General features: G+C 41.4%; 1 protein-coding gene across 1 annotated transcript in view; it reads right to left on the reverse strand.

Moving 5' to 3' along the window:
* Ubap2 (ubiquitin associated protein 2) overlaps positions 1–19,956 on the reverse strand; it is an 88,442-nt gene that overhangs the window by 50,382 nt on the left and 18,104 nt on the right. Inside the window, exons 2-3 of the mRNA XM_059254134.1 lie at positions 16,296–16,435; positions 9,544–9,580 (exon numbers count right to left, since the gene is read on the reverse strand). Of these exons, the coding sequence (XP_059110117.1) occupies positions 9,544–9,580; positions 16,296–16,375 (117 nt within the window). The 5' untranslated portion in view covers positions 16,376–16,435. The remainder of the gene's footprint in view (positions 1–9,543; positions 9,581–16,295; positions 16,436–19,956) is intronic.

The raw sequence follows: 19,956 nt of genomic DNA on the forward strand, positions 1-19,956 counted from the left end.
TGGTTCTAAAGGGAAAAGCCTGCATGTAGTTGAAGAGAATAATTCTGAAGTTAATTCTCTGTTCAACTACACTGGCGGGGTGGGGGGGTGGGGGGGTGGGGGGGTGGGGGGGTGCCGCTTTTAGTCAGCTCCACAGAAAATGATCCTTTATTCAAAACTCTGTTCTTAGAAAACAGACTTCTGGAGGCAGAGGCAGGCAGATTTCTCTGAGTTTGAGGGCAGCCTGGTCTACACAGCAAGTTCCAGGACAGCCAGAGCTGTGAGACAGAGAAACCCAGTCTCAAAAACCAAAAAGGAAGGAAGGAAGGAAGGAAAGAGAAGGAAGGAGAAGGGGAAGAGGGAGGGGGAAGGGGAGAGGAAGGAGGGACCGAAAGAAAGAAAGAAAAAAAAAATGGACTTCTGGGCCCAGCATGATGGTGTACACCTTGAATCCCAGTACTCAGGAGGCAGGCAGATCTGAGTTTGAGGCCAGCCTGATCTACAGAGTGAGTTCCAGGACAGCCAGAGCTACACAGACAAAACCTTTCTCAAAAAAAAAAAAAAAAGAAGAACAACAACAACAACAGGAAGAAGGAGGAGGAGGAGGAGAAGAAGAAAACGAACTCCTGAATTTTTAAGGTTTCCTTCTGTATTATTTATAGCAATTAAATATTAGTAGCATTGTGCAGTGACCACTATAAAATGCTCATTTGGGGTTGTGGTTGTGGTCTGATGTTCTGCTCTTTTGTCTTGTTTTTATAGCATCAGAAATTGAATCTAGAGCCTCCCATATGCTAGGCATATATGCATAAATAAATTTTATATATATATATATATATATATATATATATATATATATATATATATATAATCTCCCCTCCGCAATCTGTTTTACATTTTTGTTGTTTTGAGACAGTCTTACTAAATTGCCCAGGTTGAAGCCAGACCTGGTGGCACATGCCTTTCCCATTTTAATTCCAGCACTCTAGAGGCAGAAGCAGTAGGAACTATGTAAATTAGATGTCAGAGGTATACAAAAAATTCCAGGACAGCCAGGGTTACATAACAGACTCTGTCTCAAAAATAGACAGACAGACAGATAGCCTAGGTTGGCTGTGAACTCACTCTAACCCATATAGGCCTTGAACTCCTGTATGCCCCCCTAAATAGCTGGTATTACAGGATTGTGCCACCAAGCCTAACTGGATTCTCCTTTTATTTTCTTTCTTGAGATAGTCTTGCCACATAGCCCATAGTCTTGAACTCTTCTCTCTCCAGCCTCAATCTACAAAGTCCTGAGATTACAGGCATATGTAACACTATGCTTGGCTCCTATACAGTATCTTAAATTTGAAAAAAATGTAAGGATCAGGTCCACAAGTAAATTAGGTAAAAGATATCAACCTTCTGTCACATCCCTGTACAAGTTTTTAATAGAGCTAACATTACTTAAACGCTTACTTCTTCAGTTAGTCTCTTATTTGCATGTCTACTGGACTGTTCTGGTGCATGCATGGTGGCATGTCTACTGGACTGTTCCGGTGCATGCATGGTGGCATGTCTACTGGACTGTTCCGGTGCATGCATGGTGGCATGTCTACTGGACTATTGGTACATGCATGGTGGCATGTCTACTGGACTATTCTGGTGCATGCATGTGTAGGTGTGTGTTGTGAACAAGGCCAGAGGAGAAGTTAGTCTTTTCCTGACCTTGGGGCCCATGTTTCCTTGGCTAGATGGAAGCCAGAAAACACCAAAGAAGCTCCTGTGTCTGAGCCCTAGAGCTGGGGTTACTGGTATGCCCGGGACTCCCAGCTTATGTATGACATGGGTGCTGGAATCCAACTCCAGATCTCAAGATTGTACAGAAGCGCTCTTGCTGTGCCATCTTTCCAGGCCCAGGGTCCTGTCTGGAAGGAGAATTTTTTTGTTGCTATTGTTTGGATTGCTGTTGTCAGTTGACTTGGGGGCAGTCTTATTATGTAGCACAGCCTATACTGGAGTCACTATATAACCTAGACTAACCTCAAATTCAAGACAATTCTCATGCCTCAGCCCTTAGAACACCAGGACTAAATAACACCAGGCCCAACTCAATGTAGAGATCCTTTCTCTCCTCCCACCATGTGAGTGTTGGTAACTAAACTCTGGTCAGATTTTGTCAGAAGCACCTTTCCATGCTGAGCCATTCCACTGGCCCTAAATTATCATTCTTTGTTTTGTTTTTGTGAGACATGGCTCCCTACATAGCCTGGAACTCACCAAGCAAACCAGGCTGGCCTTGGAATTCACATAGATCCTTGTGCCTCTGCTTCCCCAGCACTGGAATTAAAGCTGTGCACCACCATGCCTGGCTAAATTAGCATCTTAACTAAATAAAGTCTACATTAATTCCTGAACACATATTTAAAAACCTAAATACAGGGTCAGGTATGGCATGTACTGTAAAACCATGGCTGAGGAGAACGAAACAAGAAGATCACAGGTTCAGGAGCCAGTCTAAGGGACAGAGTAAGACAGCTTCAATCAGTACATCAATCAAAGCTTTTCCTGGGTTTGCTTTGTTAACAGTCTCCTAAAGGCTAAGCTAGGCTCTAACTCACCATATAGCCAAAGACGACTTGTGACTGTCCACTGCTTCTACCTCACAGTCAGATTACAGGCCTGTGTCTCCATAGCCAGTTTATGTGACACTAGAGACTGAACCAGGGGTCTTGTGCATGCTAGGTAGGCACTGTACCAACCCAACTACAGCCCAGCTCCATTCAGCTTTTATTATATAGTTCACTCGTTACAAGGAACCTTAACCAAGATGCATGGGGGTACTGGCAGTTTCTGCATTGTAAAGCACCTTTCAGAAGGCCTTTCCATTTCCTGTAGGTGGGTAATTATACAAATTCCAGCAGCTGTGGCCTATTATATCCAATCTAAAAGCCAATCCTATCATTCAATCTATTCATGCTGTTACCTCAGCTTAACTGCTAAATACTATTGCATTACACCCAGAAAGACGTCTGTACAGAAATTCAATGTCCATATTTGTTGACAATGTTAATGCAATCTTTCCCAATATACACAAGGACCAAATACACTTTCATTATTCCTACTGCACACCAGATAACCATTCCCCAGACCCACCATCAACTGAGAAATCCCAGTGTTGTAGACAAAGGCCCAGCAGCATGATAAGTGGACAAGGCAAGAGGAAAGGCCAAAGAGAACTACAACCTCTGAAATGGAGCTCCCTTGTTACACTGAATCTGGATGAGAGTCATTTCTGATCAAGCCATGAGAGCTCCTGGTGCTAAAATCCCAAAGGAGCAGTCTGTCCCATTTCATTAATACAATACCTTCCACTGCTTTTTATAGCAGATCTAAACATTGTATATCACTTTCAATGTAATGTCTGGGGGGTAGGGTGGGATAGGGGAACTGGAGCGATGACTCAGAGATTAAGACCAATGGCTGCTCTTGCAAAAAACCCAGGTTCAGTTCCCAACACCCACATGGCAGCTTAAAACCACCTGTAACTCCAGTCTCAAGAGAACCAATACCTTCTTCTGGTCTCTGTAGTACCAGGCACATATGGTCCACATACATAAATGCAGGCAAAACATTCACACATATAAATGAATTTTTAAAAATGTTGTGGGGCAGAGAAGACAGCTCACTTGGTAAACGTACTTGTGCAAGCACGAGGACCCCAGTTCAATACCCAGAGCCAACAGAGAAAGATGAACACGAGAACACAGGCTTGCAATCCTACCACTGAGGCAGCAGAGGCAGGCAGACCTCTGTGAGAACAGCTCGGTCTACACAGTGAGTTCCACACTAACAAGGGCTACACACTGAAACCCTGTCTCAAACAAAACAAGTAAAAAAAACCAGCAAGGTGAACGGGCTAGCAATATGGCTCAGCAGGTAAAGGCACAGTTACAGGCGATTAGTGACCTAAATTCAATCCCCAGAACTCTAATATAAAGGTGAAAAGAAGGGAACGCTACAAAGTTGACCTCTGACCTCTATTCACACCAAGACATGCTTGCCTTCCTGTGTGCACACATGCAAGCTTATGTGCTCTCATGGACTCATAGACTCTTTCTACAAAGACTCAAAACTAAACAAACAAAAGAAGAAGAAGAAAACTTTTACACCTTAAGAAACTAAAAAAAGAACAGCAAACTCAAACCAAAGCCAGGTGAAAAGTAACGGAAGGCAAAGAAAAGAAAATAAATGAAGATTAGAAAGGAGGATATAAATCAGGTTAGAACTCGATCCACAGCTGGATACAGTCACTCACCCCTTTAATCCCAGCACTGGTGAGACTGAGGAGGAGGATCTGGTCAAGTTCAAACCCAACCCTGGCTATGTATTGAACTTTCAGATCAACTGAGTTACAGACTATGACTCTGTATTTAAAGGGGTGGGGAGGTTGGTTCTTGGAGCCTTGCGGGCTTGGGGGGGGGGGGGCGCAGTGCTTTGCTTTGCTTTGTTTTTATGAGGCCCTAGGCACAGAACCCAGGGCCTCCAGCAAGGTAGTTAGTCACTCTTCTACTGAGGTAGCTACAGTACTACCTGCTCAAGAGCTGACTCGTAGTTGGGCAGGGAGCAGGAGGTATGTGTCATTAAAACAGATAAAACACTCAGCTACAAACAAAGAGATAAGATTCGAGAGTAGTAATATTAAGAGTAAAAGAAAAGGAACTCTATTACTAGAGAGACTGCAAGATGCGGCAGCATACACCCGAAATCCTAGTACTGAAAAAGGAGAGTGAAGCAGGAAGTTAGTGAGTTCAGGAACAGCCTAGCAAGACAGTGAGACCTCGCCTCAAACAAACAGCAACAATGGAACAAAAGGAAACCTGAACAAGTATGTGTCACCAAATTAGACAGCCTAGACAAAACAGAAAATCTCGAAAAAAGCCCAAACCAACTAAGCCTGACACCTGAGTTCCTCCACCCCTGGAATGCACATAAATGGTCAGGATGCAACAGTGTGACTCTAACCCCAGCATGACTACCAAAAGATGTGACGGGAGAACTGGCTTGGAAATTCGAGGGGCAGCTAGCAGAAACAACAAAAGAAACCCTGCCCCAAGAAGGCTGTCCTCTGACCTGCAAACCCACACTTACATCACACATACAAAGGAATGGGGCAGGGGCATCACCTACCAAAAGGACACTAATAATAGGCTAAGTAACTAAACTACTCATCACAACTTCCAAAAACAGTGGGGCATGGTGGCTCACACCTATAATCCCTAGCACTCACAAGGCTGAGGCAGGAGGATTGCAATGTGCTTGAGGGCTACCTGGGCCACAGTGACTTCTATGCCAGCCTGGTTTACAGAGTAAAATCTTGTCTCAATGAATGAATGAATGACTAGATTGTGAAAGAAAAACCCAAGCATAGTCAGTTTCTCTAGTTAATTCTAATTCACAAACTCTGAAAACAAGGGATACTTGCAACTCCGTGTAAACCAGGACTGTAGTAACACCAAAAACAAAGACATAAATAAGCATACTTTATCAGTAGATAAAAAAATATTATCAGCCGGGCGGTGGTGGCGCACGCCTTTAATCCCAGCACTCGGGAGGCAGAGCCAGGCGGATCTCTGTGAGTTCGAGGCCAGCCTGGACTACCAAGTGAGTCCCAGGAAAGGCGCAAAGCTACACAGAGAAACCCTGTCTCGGAAAAAAAAAAAAATATTATCAAGCCAGGCACTGATGGCACAATCCTGTAATCCTAGGTGGATCTCTGTGAGTTCGAGGTCAGCCTGGTCTACAGAGCCAGTTCCAAGACAGCAAGAGATACACAGAGAAACCCTGTCTCAAAAAAAAAACAAACAAAACAAATTATCAACAAACTACCAATAAACTGGCAACTTATAAAAATGACCATGCTCTAGTACCACATCAGGCTTATTTCAGGAATAAAAGTTGGTTTCTATAGTAACATCTGACATCAGAAATCCGAGAGTGTACCTCAGCAGTAGAGCATTTGCCTACTATGAGGCCAAGGTAAGGCAAGGGGAAAAATATGCAATGTATTATATTATATTTCTACAATAACAGATATAAACAACATTTTCTAGGGCTGAAGTGTGGCTCAGTGGCAGAACACAAGGGCCCAGGTGTTCAAAACAAACAAACAAACAAACAAAAACTATAATCATCTTCAGAGTCACAGAATGTACTTGACAAAATCCAACTTTTTCTTTAATTATAAAGAGAGTCCAAGAAACTCAGAATGGAAGAGAACATCCTAAATTTGATAAAAGGAACTACAAAATATGACAATTGTCATACAAATGATGAAAGATGACTAAAACTTTAAGATCAAAAACAAGGCCAGGCGGTGGTGGCAAACACCTTTAATCCCAGTACTCAGGAGGCAGAGACAAGCGGATGTCTGAGTTCAAGGCCAGCCTGGTCTACAGAGCAAGTTCCAGGACAGCCAGGGCCACACAGAGAAATTCTGTCTCAAAAAAAACAAAACAAAACAAACAAACAAACAAAAAGATTTAAATTTAAAACAAAACAAACAAAACAAAACAAACAAACAAACAAAAAAACCACATGCCTTTGACCTCAATAGAGGCAGGTGGATCTCTGTGAGTTTGAGGCCGGCCTGATCTATGTAGTAAATTCCAAAACAGGGCTTCATAGAAAAACCCTGTCTCAAAGACAAAAGTATCCCAAGAATACACCCTTCAATGTGCAAAGCATTTTGAAAATAAAGAGTAAACAGGGTAGGGCTAACAATGATCTGGTAAGCCATTATCAGTTTTTCCTATCTTTAGAAATTACAAAATCACAAACACAACTGATAGACAGGATCCTGTAAGTAATCTCCAGTCTGCTATCATGCCAGAACCAACTGATACTATTTGTTAATGGCTCAGATCTTAAGGTATACAGTAGAAAACACATTCATCATGCTCCCTCTTAGGCACTGAGTGAGCTCTTTAGCATCTAACAATGTAGCAACAGAAACCTGGACTGTAATAGGGAAGCAAGGTACAGGGAGTTGTGTTTTTCTTTCATTTAGTTTATTCTGTGTGTCTGTCTGGGTATCAGAATGCCCCAGCACACATGTGGAACTCAGAGGACTTGTGGGATTCAGTTCTCATCTTCCACTATTCAGGAAGTCATAATTTATTTACGATAACATTCAGGTGCTCAGGCTGGACATCAAGTGTGTCTACCCAATGAGCCCTCTCACTGACCTGAAATACTTGTGGTATTTAATACCTGAAGACTGGCAAAGTGACTGTACAAGTTCAAAGACTGGAATCCAAGAAAGCACAGCCCACATTGGTGATGTGCCAAAACCCGTGAGATAATGAAGTAAACAGGAAAACAGACAGGATGATGACTGGAGTTGAGGGTGACAGGGTAAGGTTGGAGAGATGGATGAATCAGTAAAGTACTTGTTGCACAAGCATGAAGACTTGAGTGCAAATCTCAGCACTAACCCTTTGTGTATGTGTTTTGAGACAGTGTAGCTTTGGCTGTCCTGGAACTCGCTCTGTAGACCACCAGGCTGGCCTCAAACTCAGAGATCCTCATGCCTCTGCCTCCTGAGTGATGGGCATGCGCCACCTCTACCCAGCTAACTTACCCATTTTTAAGAGGGAGAGCTAAAGGTGAGAGTTTAGTATATGGAAATTGCCCTGAAGGAGGCCAAAAGAAAAGAGACAAGTAGGTATTAAAAGAGCTAAAAGAGCCTGCGGTGGTGGAGTTTGATCCCCACTACCACCCAAACCAGAGATGAGCATGGTAGGACATGCTTGGAATCCTAGCACTCAGAAGTAGACGAAGTGGGATCAGGAGCTCAAGGCCAGCCTCTGCTACACAGAGAATTCAAGACCAATCTATCGTGGATAAAGCACTGTCAAGGCTGGGAGTGGTGGTACATTCCTTTAATCCCAGCACTCAGGAGGCAGAAGCAGGCAGGTCTCTGTTGAGTTTGAGCTCAAGGACAGCCGGGACTACACAGAGAAACCTTGTCTCAAAAAAAAAAAAAAAAAAAAAGGAAAAAAAAAGGCTGTCTCAAAAACAAATAAATCTGGGGGCTGAAGAGATGATCAGTGGTTAAGAACACTTGTTTTTCTTGCAAAAAGGACCCAGGTTCAGTTCCCAGAACCAACACTCACAACTGTAACTCCATTTCCAGGGGATTGGACTCCCTCTTCTGGCCACCACAGGCACTGCATAAACACGTAACAATGACATACATGCAGGCAAAACACTAATGTTCAAATAAAATAATCTTAGAAAAAGAGAGAGAGGAGCAACAAAGTTAGCATGGCATTGAAGAGCACACCTTTAATCCCAGTACTTGAGAGGCAAAGGCAGATGCATCTCTGTGAGGTCAAGCCAGCCAGAGCTGTATAAAGAAACCCTGACTCAAAAAAACAGTTTTCAATATATGTATATGTATATATGTATGTGTTATGTAGACACACACACACACATATATATTTATAGCATGGAGTGGGATGCATTGGTTTGAGAGTTTTCAAAGAGAAAATACTTCATGGAGTAACGCTGGAGACATCTCAGCAGTTCAGAACACTTGCTGTTCTTTCAGAAGACCAGAGTTCAGTTCCCAGCACCCACATCAGACAGCTTACAACCATCTGTCACTGCAGCAGAGGATTAGACATCCACATCTGGCATCCTCCAAGGTTGCCTGCCCACACTCGATATGCACATACCCACATATAGACATACAAACACACATACCCCATATTTAAAAATTATAAAAATAAATCTTTAGGGGTTTTTGTTTTTGTTTTTAATTTCAGATCCAACAATACAAATAACAAAGCCAGGAACTGTGGGTGTTATCTTTCTGAAGGTGGGTTTGAAAAAGTCTGAGCAAAAATGAGCAACAACTGTTGGCTCTACAGAGAATGTTGTTTTGTTTTGTGAACCAAGGGCTGGGCAAAAACCCAACCGCTGGCTATGCCTCCAAGCCCAAGGCAGCAACATTTAAGCCTGAAAATTCCTTAAGAAATGTCCACTGCCTGTAATTACACACAACTTATAACTTTTATTCCTTGACCCTATAAAAATATCACATAAAATATTAATTTTGAAAAGGCATCTGCATCAACAAGCACAGCCTAAGATTTTCAGCAAAATAATTACCAAAGGTCTCATACAAGCTAAGCACCATCTCATACATTTCTAACTATAAAGACACTCTTCCTTGTCTTACTCACTAAGTATCAACTACTGATCTATTGAGAAGATTCGGCCTTTTTAGTGTATTATGACTTTTACAAACATTCTTTACATTTGTCTGTGAAATCACTGCTTTAACTCTGAACAGAGTGCAGACTAGAGGACTTCTGAAAGCACAGCTGATAGGCTTAGCTGTTCATAAGCACAGTATTACAACAGTAATGCTATACATCAACAGTCTCAGTGCTAACTTGTGTTACCTTTATAAAATACTTTACAAACCTTAATCAATACGATACTTTACTCAATAAACAGTTCAATTATTTAAAAAACAAAGCACCAAACATAAGAGTATAATAGGGAAGTTACCAGGCTGAGCTCAAGAAGTGTCAAGAGGTCTGTACAGCTTAGGGAAAAAAGAGGAAAAAGCAGGGTCAACTAATAATTCCAACTTAAAACAACTTTAGTGCACCCTCCCCAACAGTTTGTAATTCCAGTTCCAGGGAACTCCAATGCCCTCTTCTGGCCTCCAAGGGCACCAGGCACGTAAAACAACCATATACATATATAATTTTTAATTTGTAAGAAAACTATGCTGGAAGATTCCCTAGTGAACCCATTTCTTTTTCTTTTTTTTTTTTTTTTTTTTTTTTTTTTTGGTTTTTCGAGACAGGGTTTCTCTGTGTAGCTTTGTGCCTCTCCTGGAACTCACTTGGTAGCCCAGGCTGGCCTCGAACTCAGAGATCCGCCTGGCTCTGCCTCCCGAGTGCTGGGATTAAAGGCATGCGCCACCACCGCCCAGCGTGAACCCATTTCTTTAGTTGGACTGTTTTTCAGAAATCTTTGAATAACTTATTGAAGTAAGGGTATCTTTTTGGTTTAGAATTTTTGTTTTATCTGGGGGCAGAGGCTGAGACAAGGTCTTTACAGACCATGCAGCCAGAAAATCAGTATGTAAACTAGACTAGCCTGGAACTCAGAACAATCCTCCCACATCATCCTAGTATTACAATAAAAGATCCAGTTGGCCTATTTTTTGACTACTTTAAATTTTTTTTTATACATTTACCTATTTATTCTTCGTGTTTGTGTATGTGCCCATTCACACACATGCACCAAGTACATATGCAGAAGTTAGGACAGACTGCCAGACTGCCAGAGTCAGCCCCCACCCCTTTTTTTTCTGGAGCTGAGGACTGAACCCAGGGCCTAGCAAGCGCTCTACCACTGAGCTAAATCCCCAACCCCAGAGTCAGCTCTCTCTATCCATTGTGAGGGCCCTAAAAACCCAACTCAGCTCATCAAGCTGGGCACCAAATACCTTTATCTCCTGAGCCCCTATTTTATTTCTTTTAACCATCGTTACAGATGAGCATGAGGACTCATGACGGTAATATGAGCACTAAGAGGGCAAAGGCAGAGGGATATTAGTTGTACGTTTAAGAACAGTCTTCTCTAAATAGTTGACACTGTCTCAAAACAAAACAGTAACAAAAAAATCTGTAGGCATATTATTTTGCCTAATTATTATTATTTATATAGTAAATATAAATACATATTTTCTTAAACAGAAACCACGTTTTCTATAATATTTAATAAAATTTTATTTTCTACTTGTTTGTTATTTTGTTGTTTTTTGAGATAGGGTCTCTCTATGTAGCCCCGGAAGTCCTGAAACTTGCTATATATATGTAGACCAGGCTGACCTCTAACTTGCAGAGATTTGCCTGTCTATGCCTCCTGTGTGCTGAGATTAAAGGCACACGCCACCAACCCTGCCATCTTGTTTTTTAAATTATTTATTGTGTGTGTGTATGTGCATATGCACATCCCCCCACAGCACCCATGTGGAGGACAGAGAACAATCTGCAGGAGTAGATCCCTTCTTCAATCATTTGAGACCCAGGATCAAATTCAGGTTGTCAGTCTTAGTAGCAAGGACCTTTATTGGCAGAGCCTTCTCGCCAACCCTGACTTCTACATTATAATCCTCTGCCTTAGTCTGCCTAGTGCTGGGATTACAGGCATGGACCATCATGTCCACCTCAAATTTCAAATAATAATTTTATAATTTATGTGGGAGATACAATAAAAATTACCACTTCCTGATAGCAACTGTTTATAATTTCTAATTCTTTACAATCATTCTGCAAAGAATTAATACTCTTATTTTGTATTTTAAAACCTCAGTTGGCCTCTCTAAGACACTGGAGGAATACTCACTACTTTAATCAACTGGTAGAGCTAATCAATAGTCAAACAGAACAAACCTAGATCCTATGATATCATAATATCTTATCCAGTTCACATATAGTTCACCCATCATATACAGTTCAGAAGCAGAGCATTTGCCTAATATATTCAAGATTCTGAGTTTGATGCCTAGCACTGAAAACAGGAAAAATAATACATCACATTTACTTATACCAAAAATATAGAATTAATTCTAATCATAAAGAAGTATCACACAAACCCAAATTAGAAGACAATGTAAAATATAATTATCCTATACTCTTTAATATGTCAATGACAAGAAACTGAAGAACAAGCCTACCCTACTAATGGCAGACTTGAAATTCCAGCTACCCAGGAGGCTGCAGGAAGGGAGGCTGAGAAGAACAGCCTGTGCTGAGCATAATGGAGTTGGTATGGAGAAGAGGAGGACAAAAGGAGACATCGACTAGAGAGAACTGATGCCTAAATAATACTTAACTAAAAAGGAAAACAAGCACTCCAGAAATTGTATCTTGCCTAATTAATGAAGATGTAGACCCCGAAGACCCAAACTCAGCTTTACACAAATTCAAAACAGCTCTTGCTGCACTTAACTTGGACAGAAAGGCCCCTATGACTGGACATTTAGTGGGCAATTAGTATCCTAACCAATATTCTTTATTGCCACTTTAAGGTAATTTTGAGGAACTATTTTTACATTGGAATTAACATATAATTTAACAATCATTTTCTCTTCTCTCTCTGGGGTCTCATGTAGCCCAGGCTGGCTTCAAACACACTACAGCCAAAGATAACACTGAATGAACTTCTGATCCTCCTGCCTCCACTTCCTGAGTGCTGGGGTTACAGGCCTGTTCCCCTACACCCAGTTTTCATGGTGCTGATGTTTGGAACCCATGTAGAGGTAGAGAGCCAGAATTGATTGCAGAGGTTTTCTCTGACCTCCACATGTGTACTGTGTGCTTCCCCTTCCGCCTATGTGCGTCGTGCATGTACATACACCTTTATAACAAGAAAAAAGGGAGGGTGGTGAGATTGCTCAGTTAGTCAGAGCTCCCACCATACAAGCCTGGAGCCCAGGAACATACACATTGTAAAGTAAGAGAATCAGCTCCCCAAAGCTGTCCTACTTCTACAGGCATGCCATGGCGTGCAGAAGCCTGCACTCACACATATGTTCATCATAATAATAAAAATGAGGGGGAAAGAAACCTTAAAAATGGAATCTTAAGATGTTGCCCTAAGATCGCCTCAAAAATTTGTCCTCAAGTCATCTTGTCATAGCCTCACATGTAGCTGAGATAATTTTCCTTTTTGTTTGTTTTTGAGACAGAGTCTGTTATGTAGCTCTGACTGTTCTGGAACTCACTCAGGCTGGTCTCAAACTCACAGAAATCCACCTGCCTCTGCCTCCTAGGTGCTGGGATTAAAGTCATGCACCACTATGCCTGTGATAATTAATATCTGATACTGCTTTTTATAAAATTATGTAGAGAATCTTTTCAAAAATACTACTAAGGAAAATTTTATATTGGACTGAGGGTATGCTTGCTTGATGGTAGAACATTTGACTAACATACATGAAGTGCCAGTCTCAAGTTCCAGCACAATATACACATGAGTACACACTTGGGAATGTCACATAATGATGGTAAAGTACTTGCAAGTCTTTTACCCACTGAGCCATCTTATAGGCCCAAAATGCAATTTTAAAAACAACAGGAGGGCTGGAGAGATGGCTCAGTGGTTAGGAGCATTGGCAGCTATTCCAGAGTTTCTGAATTCAATTCCCAACAACCACATAATGGCTCACAGCCATCTATAATGGGATCTGATGCCTTCTTCTGGCATGCAGGCATACATGCAGATAGAGCACCATATACATTTAAATAAATCTTTATTTAAAAAACAAACAAACAATAAACAAAAAAAACCAAAAAACTCAGAAAACAGGGCTGGAGAGATGGCTTGGTGGTTAAGAGCACTGACTGTTCCAACAAAAGACCCAGGTTTGATTTCCAAAGAACACGTGGTAGCTCACAACTGTATGTTAACTGTGTATGTGGTATAGACATTCACATGGGCAAAATATCCATACAAATAAATAAAATGTAAAAAAGAAAAAAGGAAGTTAAGACATGATGGTACAAATCTATAAGGCAAGCACTGGAGAGTAGGAGGAAGGCAGATCTTCAGTTAGACAGCAGCCTGGATGATACAGCACACTGGACTAGCCTGAGTGAGCTATGACATCCTGTTTCAAAAAACTGAGATGGCTCAGCAAGTAAGAGCACTGGTTGCTCTTCCAGAGGACCTGGGTTCAATTTCCAACACCCACATGGTGGCTCACAACCATCTGTAACTCTAGTTCCAGAGGATTCAACAGACACCCTCTTCTGGCCTTCACAGGCACACACACACACACGGTGTGCAAAATGCAAAATACAAAATCTATACAGGCAAAATGCACATGCATGTTAACTAAAAATATTTTAAAAAGCAAAGCAAACAAACAAAAACACCAAAAAGGAAACAGATCCTCCTCACTGTTCAATCAGCAGCTTTTTCCTTTAGATGACCTAAGCTATCCCCCCCAGAGGCTCCACAAAAAAGCTATCAGTGAACATCTTTTAGTGTAGTCCAAATCCCAGGGAAGCTGGGGAGAAAAATCTAAAGTTTTGAGACCAGCACTGGTTACACAGAAAGCTCTGGGCCATCCTGGGCTACATAGCAAGACTCTGTTTTAAACCACTGAAAACGAAACACGATAAAAATAAAACCCTTTTGGAAGGAAAAAAAAAACTAATTCCCTGCTCCAGACTTGCAAACGCTTGCAAGGCATACAGGGTACCGTCTGCATCACTAACATTCATTTGGCCTTGCTTCGAAACCTCATACTTGTTGTGGAATAATACTATGTAATAATACTATGTAATACTATGTAATAATACTATGTAAATGCGTAACATTTGTTTATGCTGCATTTGTTTAATTATGTGAAGATGTGTTGCTGTTTCACCATGTCTGCCTTAGGCACCTGATGGGTCTAATAAAAAACTAAATGGCCAACAGCTAGGCAGAGGAGGTATAGGCAGGGCTGTTGGGCAGAGAGAATAAGTAAGTAGGAGCAATCTAGGCTGGGAGAGGAGGGAAGAGAAGAGAGTGAGGGAGAGAGAGAGTGAGACACCAAGGGCCAGCTGGACACAGAAGAGGAAAAGTAAAACATACAAAATAAAAGAAAGGTAAGAAGCCCCAAGGCAAAATGTAGATGAAGAGAAACAGGTTAAATAAGTTATAAGAGCTAATGGGACAAGCATAAGGCTGAGCATTCATAACTAATAAGTCTGTGTCATGATTCGGGAGCTGGCTGGTGGCCCAAAAGAAAGCCTGCTACACATACTGCTTTAATTTCTTTTTATTTCTTTTTAAAGACTAACTTTATTATTATTATTATTATTATTATTACTACTACTACTATTATTATTATTAATCACCAGGACTTCACTTATGGTTATTCTAACCTGTTTCTTCCATAATACAAGATAATTCATTTAATAAACTAAAAGATAGCCTAGCTACAACAGTTCAACAACAGAGTCTCCTATGTTGTTCTGTTCTGGCTAGCCTGAACTTGCTGGTAGACCAGGCTGGCCTCAAACTCTGCCTGCCTCTGCCTCTGGTGCTGAGATTAAGATTGTGCTACCACATTCAACATGGTAATCTTTCTTGACCAATTGTAAAGAATACTTATCAGAGTAAAAGAACTTAGGGGTAAGCACTAACATAGCAAATATTTATCTGTTAACAGCAGCAAAATACAAAGCTAATTTTAGACTCAATTTAACACAAGAATTATGTAAAAAAAAATTCTACTCTGTACCAAATATAACAGAAAATTTCAGTATGAAATTCTACAAAACTCCTGAAAAGAGTAAGGGAAATAACTCATTGGTAAAATATTTGCCTCATGCACAAAACCCTGTGTTCCAACCCCAATACCAAAAATAAAACAGAGTATCATCCAAGGCAGCCACAGTGGTCCAAGTCTGAAACCCCAGCACCTGGGAAGCTGAAGCAGAGAAATCATGAGTTCAAGGTCTGATTGGCTGGCCTGATAAGACCCAATCTCAAAAATCAAAAAGAACAATAAAAATGTATCAAGCCATGGGTCTGAAATTAGAAAGGAACAGATAAGACTCATTATTCGCTAAGATACTGCTTCATAGCCAACCCTGACACCTGAGTTCCATCCCTGAACTCACACGGTAGGAGAGAACTGGCTCTCTCAAGCTGTCCTTGGAGCTCAAAAAACACAAGGAGATACATATGTGTGTGTGTGTGTGTGTGTGTGTGTGTGTGTGTGTGTGCATGTGTGCATGCACAAGTATGCACACACACCGTTAATAAATGTAAGGACAATAAATCACATGAAGGGGAAAAGGTACTCTTTCTGTTAAGAAGCTTGTCAACTGGATCAATATAGTACAGAGTATTAATAACTTTGTACCGGACACTGTGCTCAGTGCCGTACTGAATTAACTGTCTCACTTCACTTGCAAGAATAACAAAGGAGCTGGGGGTGTAGTGCAGTAGTAGAGTGCTGGTCTAGAGCACAAGGGGTCTGGGTTCAATTCCTAGTGCTATAAACTGGACCATGAGACAAAGGAAGGAAGGAAAGTGCTGTAGCAGAGATGATAACACCTGGAATTCAGGATGAAACAAATGGTTCTCCTGGAACAACATTCAATTTGACCATTATCACCTCTTTCCTGCACTTACTATTTATTCACTCTGTAAATGCAATGTTAAATCCTGAGTGTTCTAGAAAGGGCCGATTAGAGCACTCCTTCTCCCTCAGTGTCTTTACTTCCACCCAAGAGACTCACCTGCACCACTTGTTTCTGGGGCTGTGCTGCGTGTGTTGTTGGCATCTGTGGTTTTTCCCGAGCACCTCGGCAACGATCATTGCTCACCGAAGTCATCATATACAGAATATACAAAATAATGTATGTACAAAATACAAAATCTGCAAAGAAAGAAAGCATTATAAGCAAAACTTCCAAATCATGGTTAAAACACACACACACACACACACACACACACACACATCTAATTCAAGGGGGGAAAGACACACAAAATAAAACATAAAAATGCTTCAGAATATTTTTTCAAAAAGAGCTAAGTACGGTAGTGCATGTTTTTAATTCCAGCACTTGGGAGTCTGAGGCAGACAGACCTGAGTTGAGACCAACCTGGTCTACACATAGCAAGTTCCAGGCCAGCCAAGGCTACAGAGAGACTCTGGCTCAACTTGGAGAAAGGAGAAAGGAGGGAAGGGGGGAAGGAGGGAAGGGGAGGGGAGGAGAGGAGAGGGGAGGAGAGGAGAGGGGAGGGGAGGGGAGGGAAGAGAAAAGAGGGGCTAGAGAAATGACTCAGTGGTTAAGAGCACTGGCTGCTCTTCCAGAGGTCATGAATTCAATTCCCAACCAACCACAGGGTGGCTCACAACCATCTACAGTGGACTCTGATGCCCTCTGCAGGCATAAAGGCATACATGCAGTTAGAGCCCTCATGCGCATAAAAATAAATAACTCTTTTTTTTTTTTTAATTTCAAAAAAAGAAAAGGAAAGAAAAATTGGCCCAGAAGCATTCTAAATTATGCTTGTATAATTTTTGGTGGGTGGGAGACAGTTGAACACAGAGCTACATAAATATTAAATGTACACTCTACAACACAGCTACATCATCAGTTACTTGTAAATCTTAAGGTAATTTTGCTCATGTAATCAAAAATGTTATGGTTGGGTCTGACAAGATGGCTCAGTGGCGACACCAGACCTGACAACCTAAAATTCACTTCCCAGGACTCACAAAGTAGGAAAGAATTAACACTAACAGGCTGTCATCAGACCTCCATTTGTGCACCTTCACACACACACACACACACACACACACACACACACACACAGTGAGAGAAAGTAAAAAAAATGTAAACACAATTTTATGTTAATGAGGACACAATAGCTCTGCTTGTAATGCCAATACTTGGGACACTGGGACAAGATGATTAAGAGTTCCAGGGGCATAGAGAGATGGCTTAACAGTTAAGAACATTTGCTGGGGCTGGAGAGATGGCTCAGAGGTTAAGAGCACTGGCTGCTCTTCCAGAGGTCCTGAGTTCAATTCCCAGCAACCACATGGTGGCTCACAACCATCCGTAATGAGATCTGGTGCCCTCTTCTGGCTTGCAGGCATACATGCAGGCAGAACACTGTATACATAATAAATAAATAAATCTTAAAAAAAAAAAAAAAAAAAGAACATTTGCTGGCTGGGCGGCGGTGGTGCACGCCTTTAATCCCAGCACTCAGGAAGCAGAGAGACAGGTGGATCTCTCTGAGTTTGAGGCCCAGCCTGGTCTACAGAGTGAGTTCCAGGACAGGCTCCAAAGCTACAGAGAAACCTTGTCTTGAAAAAAATAAAAATAATTAAAAAAAAAAAAAAAGAACATTTGCTGTTCAATTATGAGGACTAGATTTTGCATCCCAGCATTCAAAACAAGCCAGAGCTCCAGGGAAACCTTTAAACACAAGCTCTAATTGAAGCAGCCTTAAACCCAGCACCCCTTAAACCATGCCTAGAACCATCTAAAGGCAGATATAGAGATAAAGTAGCCCATGACTATAATCTTGGCACTCAGGTATAGGGAGAAGGATCAGAAGTTCAAGGTTATCCTCAGCTACATAGAACTCAAGGGATGTCTGGGCTACTTAAGACTTTATCTCAAATAAGTTAAATGTCAAATTCTGGATAATTTTCATCTTTGGCATAACCACCCCAGAGCATAAAGGGGAATAATTCAAACAGGCCAAAGCTAAGTTTCTACCCAAGTTTATCTACTGAAAATATCTCTAACAGAATGCAAGTACCCAGGATTGTTTTCTAGCAGTTTTCCCTGTCCCTGTTCCTCTGTCCTCTTCTCTGTGGTGTGGGTTCCATTATGCTGCCCAGACTGACCGCAAAATGAACCGCTTTGCTTTAGTACCTGGTAATACTGACCAGACTCTCCTTTTATGTATGCACTGCTTTCCTTTGGTTTCTTCAGGATCTACATTCAACTCATACTTTACTCTAGCTATTCTGTTTCCAGACTTGTCTTCATAATCTTAAGTGTTTATAAGACCAGAGGGCTGGGGATGCAGCTCAGCTGGTAGAGTGCTTGTCTAGCATGCACCCTGGGTTCAATCCCCAGTTCCCTGTAAAACAGGATATGATGGCATACATATGTAATGAAGGCCTGGGGAGGTAAAGATAATCAGAAATTCAAGGTCATCCTCAGCTATCTTGGGACTTCTGGGTGTCCTTTAGATCTGATGATCATAAATTACAAGAAACTAACTGTGGTGGTCTGAATGAGAATGGTTCTCAAGAGTCACATGTTTAAATACTTGGTCTCCAGTCAGTGGAAGTCTTTGGGAAGAATTAAGACGTGCAGCCTTATTAGAGGTGTGTCACTGGGGGTGGACTTTCAACTCTGAAACTCCTGATCAGATGTGAGCTCTTGGCTACTTCTCCACCGCCATGCCTGCTGTCTGCTGCAATGCTCCCTCCCTCCCCACCATGGTGATAATAAACTACTCCCTGAAACTGTAAGCAAGTGCCAATTAAATGCTTTCTTTTATAGAAGTTACCTCGTTCATGGTCTTTTCACAGCAATAGAACAGTGACTAAAAAACTACCCAAAACTCATCACACTACTTCAGACACTATAAATAAATATGTGTTTCAAATGTATTCGTTAGAAAAGGCCTAATATCTTCTTAATCAGACACCCTGATATTTACTTTCAGGGCAGGTCCTGTACTAACTGGGTATATTACAGCACTGCTTTTTACATTATAACAGCAAGTAACCAATTAACTAGAACATCTCACATACCCCAAAGGCTAGTTTAAACATTTTATCTTATTTCCAACTGCCTCTCAGTCATATGAAACACACTCCACATCCTATTTTGAGCTTAACAACTTTGAGACTACTAATTTGGTTACTTTGTTTTCATTATATAGAATGCTGGTTTTATCATAATTGTTTTCCTTTGAGAGCATCCTCTGAGTTTTTAAATTTTTATTTTACTCATGATTTTTGTGTGCTCACGCCCACTTGTGTGTCACAGCCAATATGTGGAGGTCAGAGGACAACTTTTGAAAATCAGTTCTCTCCTCTACAGTAGGATCCAGGAACTGAACTCAGGCCTCAGATTGTGTGGCAAGTGTTTTTACCCAATGAGCCATCTCAGAGACATCCTGTTATCTGAGTTTAAAGATCGCAGTAGGAAGTAGGGTAATCCCTGTACTTGGGAGGCAGAGGCAGGTGGAGCTCTCAGAGCTACACAAAACCCTAGTGAGGGAGGGAAGGAGGGAGGGAGGGAGGGAGGGAGGGAGGGAGGGAAGGAAGGAAGGAAGGAAGGAAGGAAGGAAGGAAGGAAGGAGACAAATTTTCTAAACCACAAAGAAATATTTATATTGCTTAAATGAAGCAATTCA

The sequence above is a fragment of the Peromyscus eremicus genome, chromosome 2, assembly GCF_949786415.1.
Source record: "Peromyscus eremicus chromosome 2, PerEre_H2_v1, whole genome shotgun sequence".
Taxonomy (NCBI): domain Eukaryota; kingdom Metazoa; phylum Chordata; class Mammalia; order Rodentia; family Cricetidae; genus Peromyscus; species Peromyscus eremicus.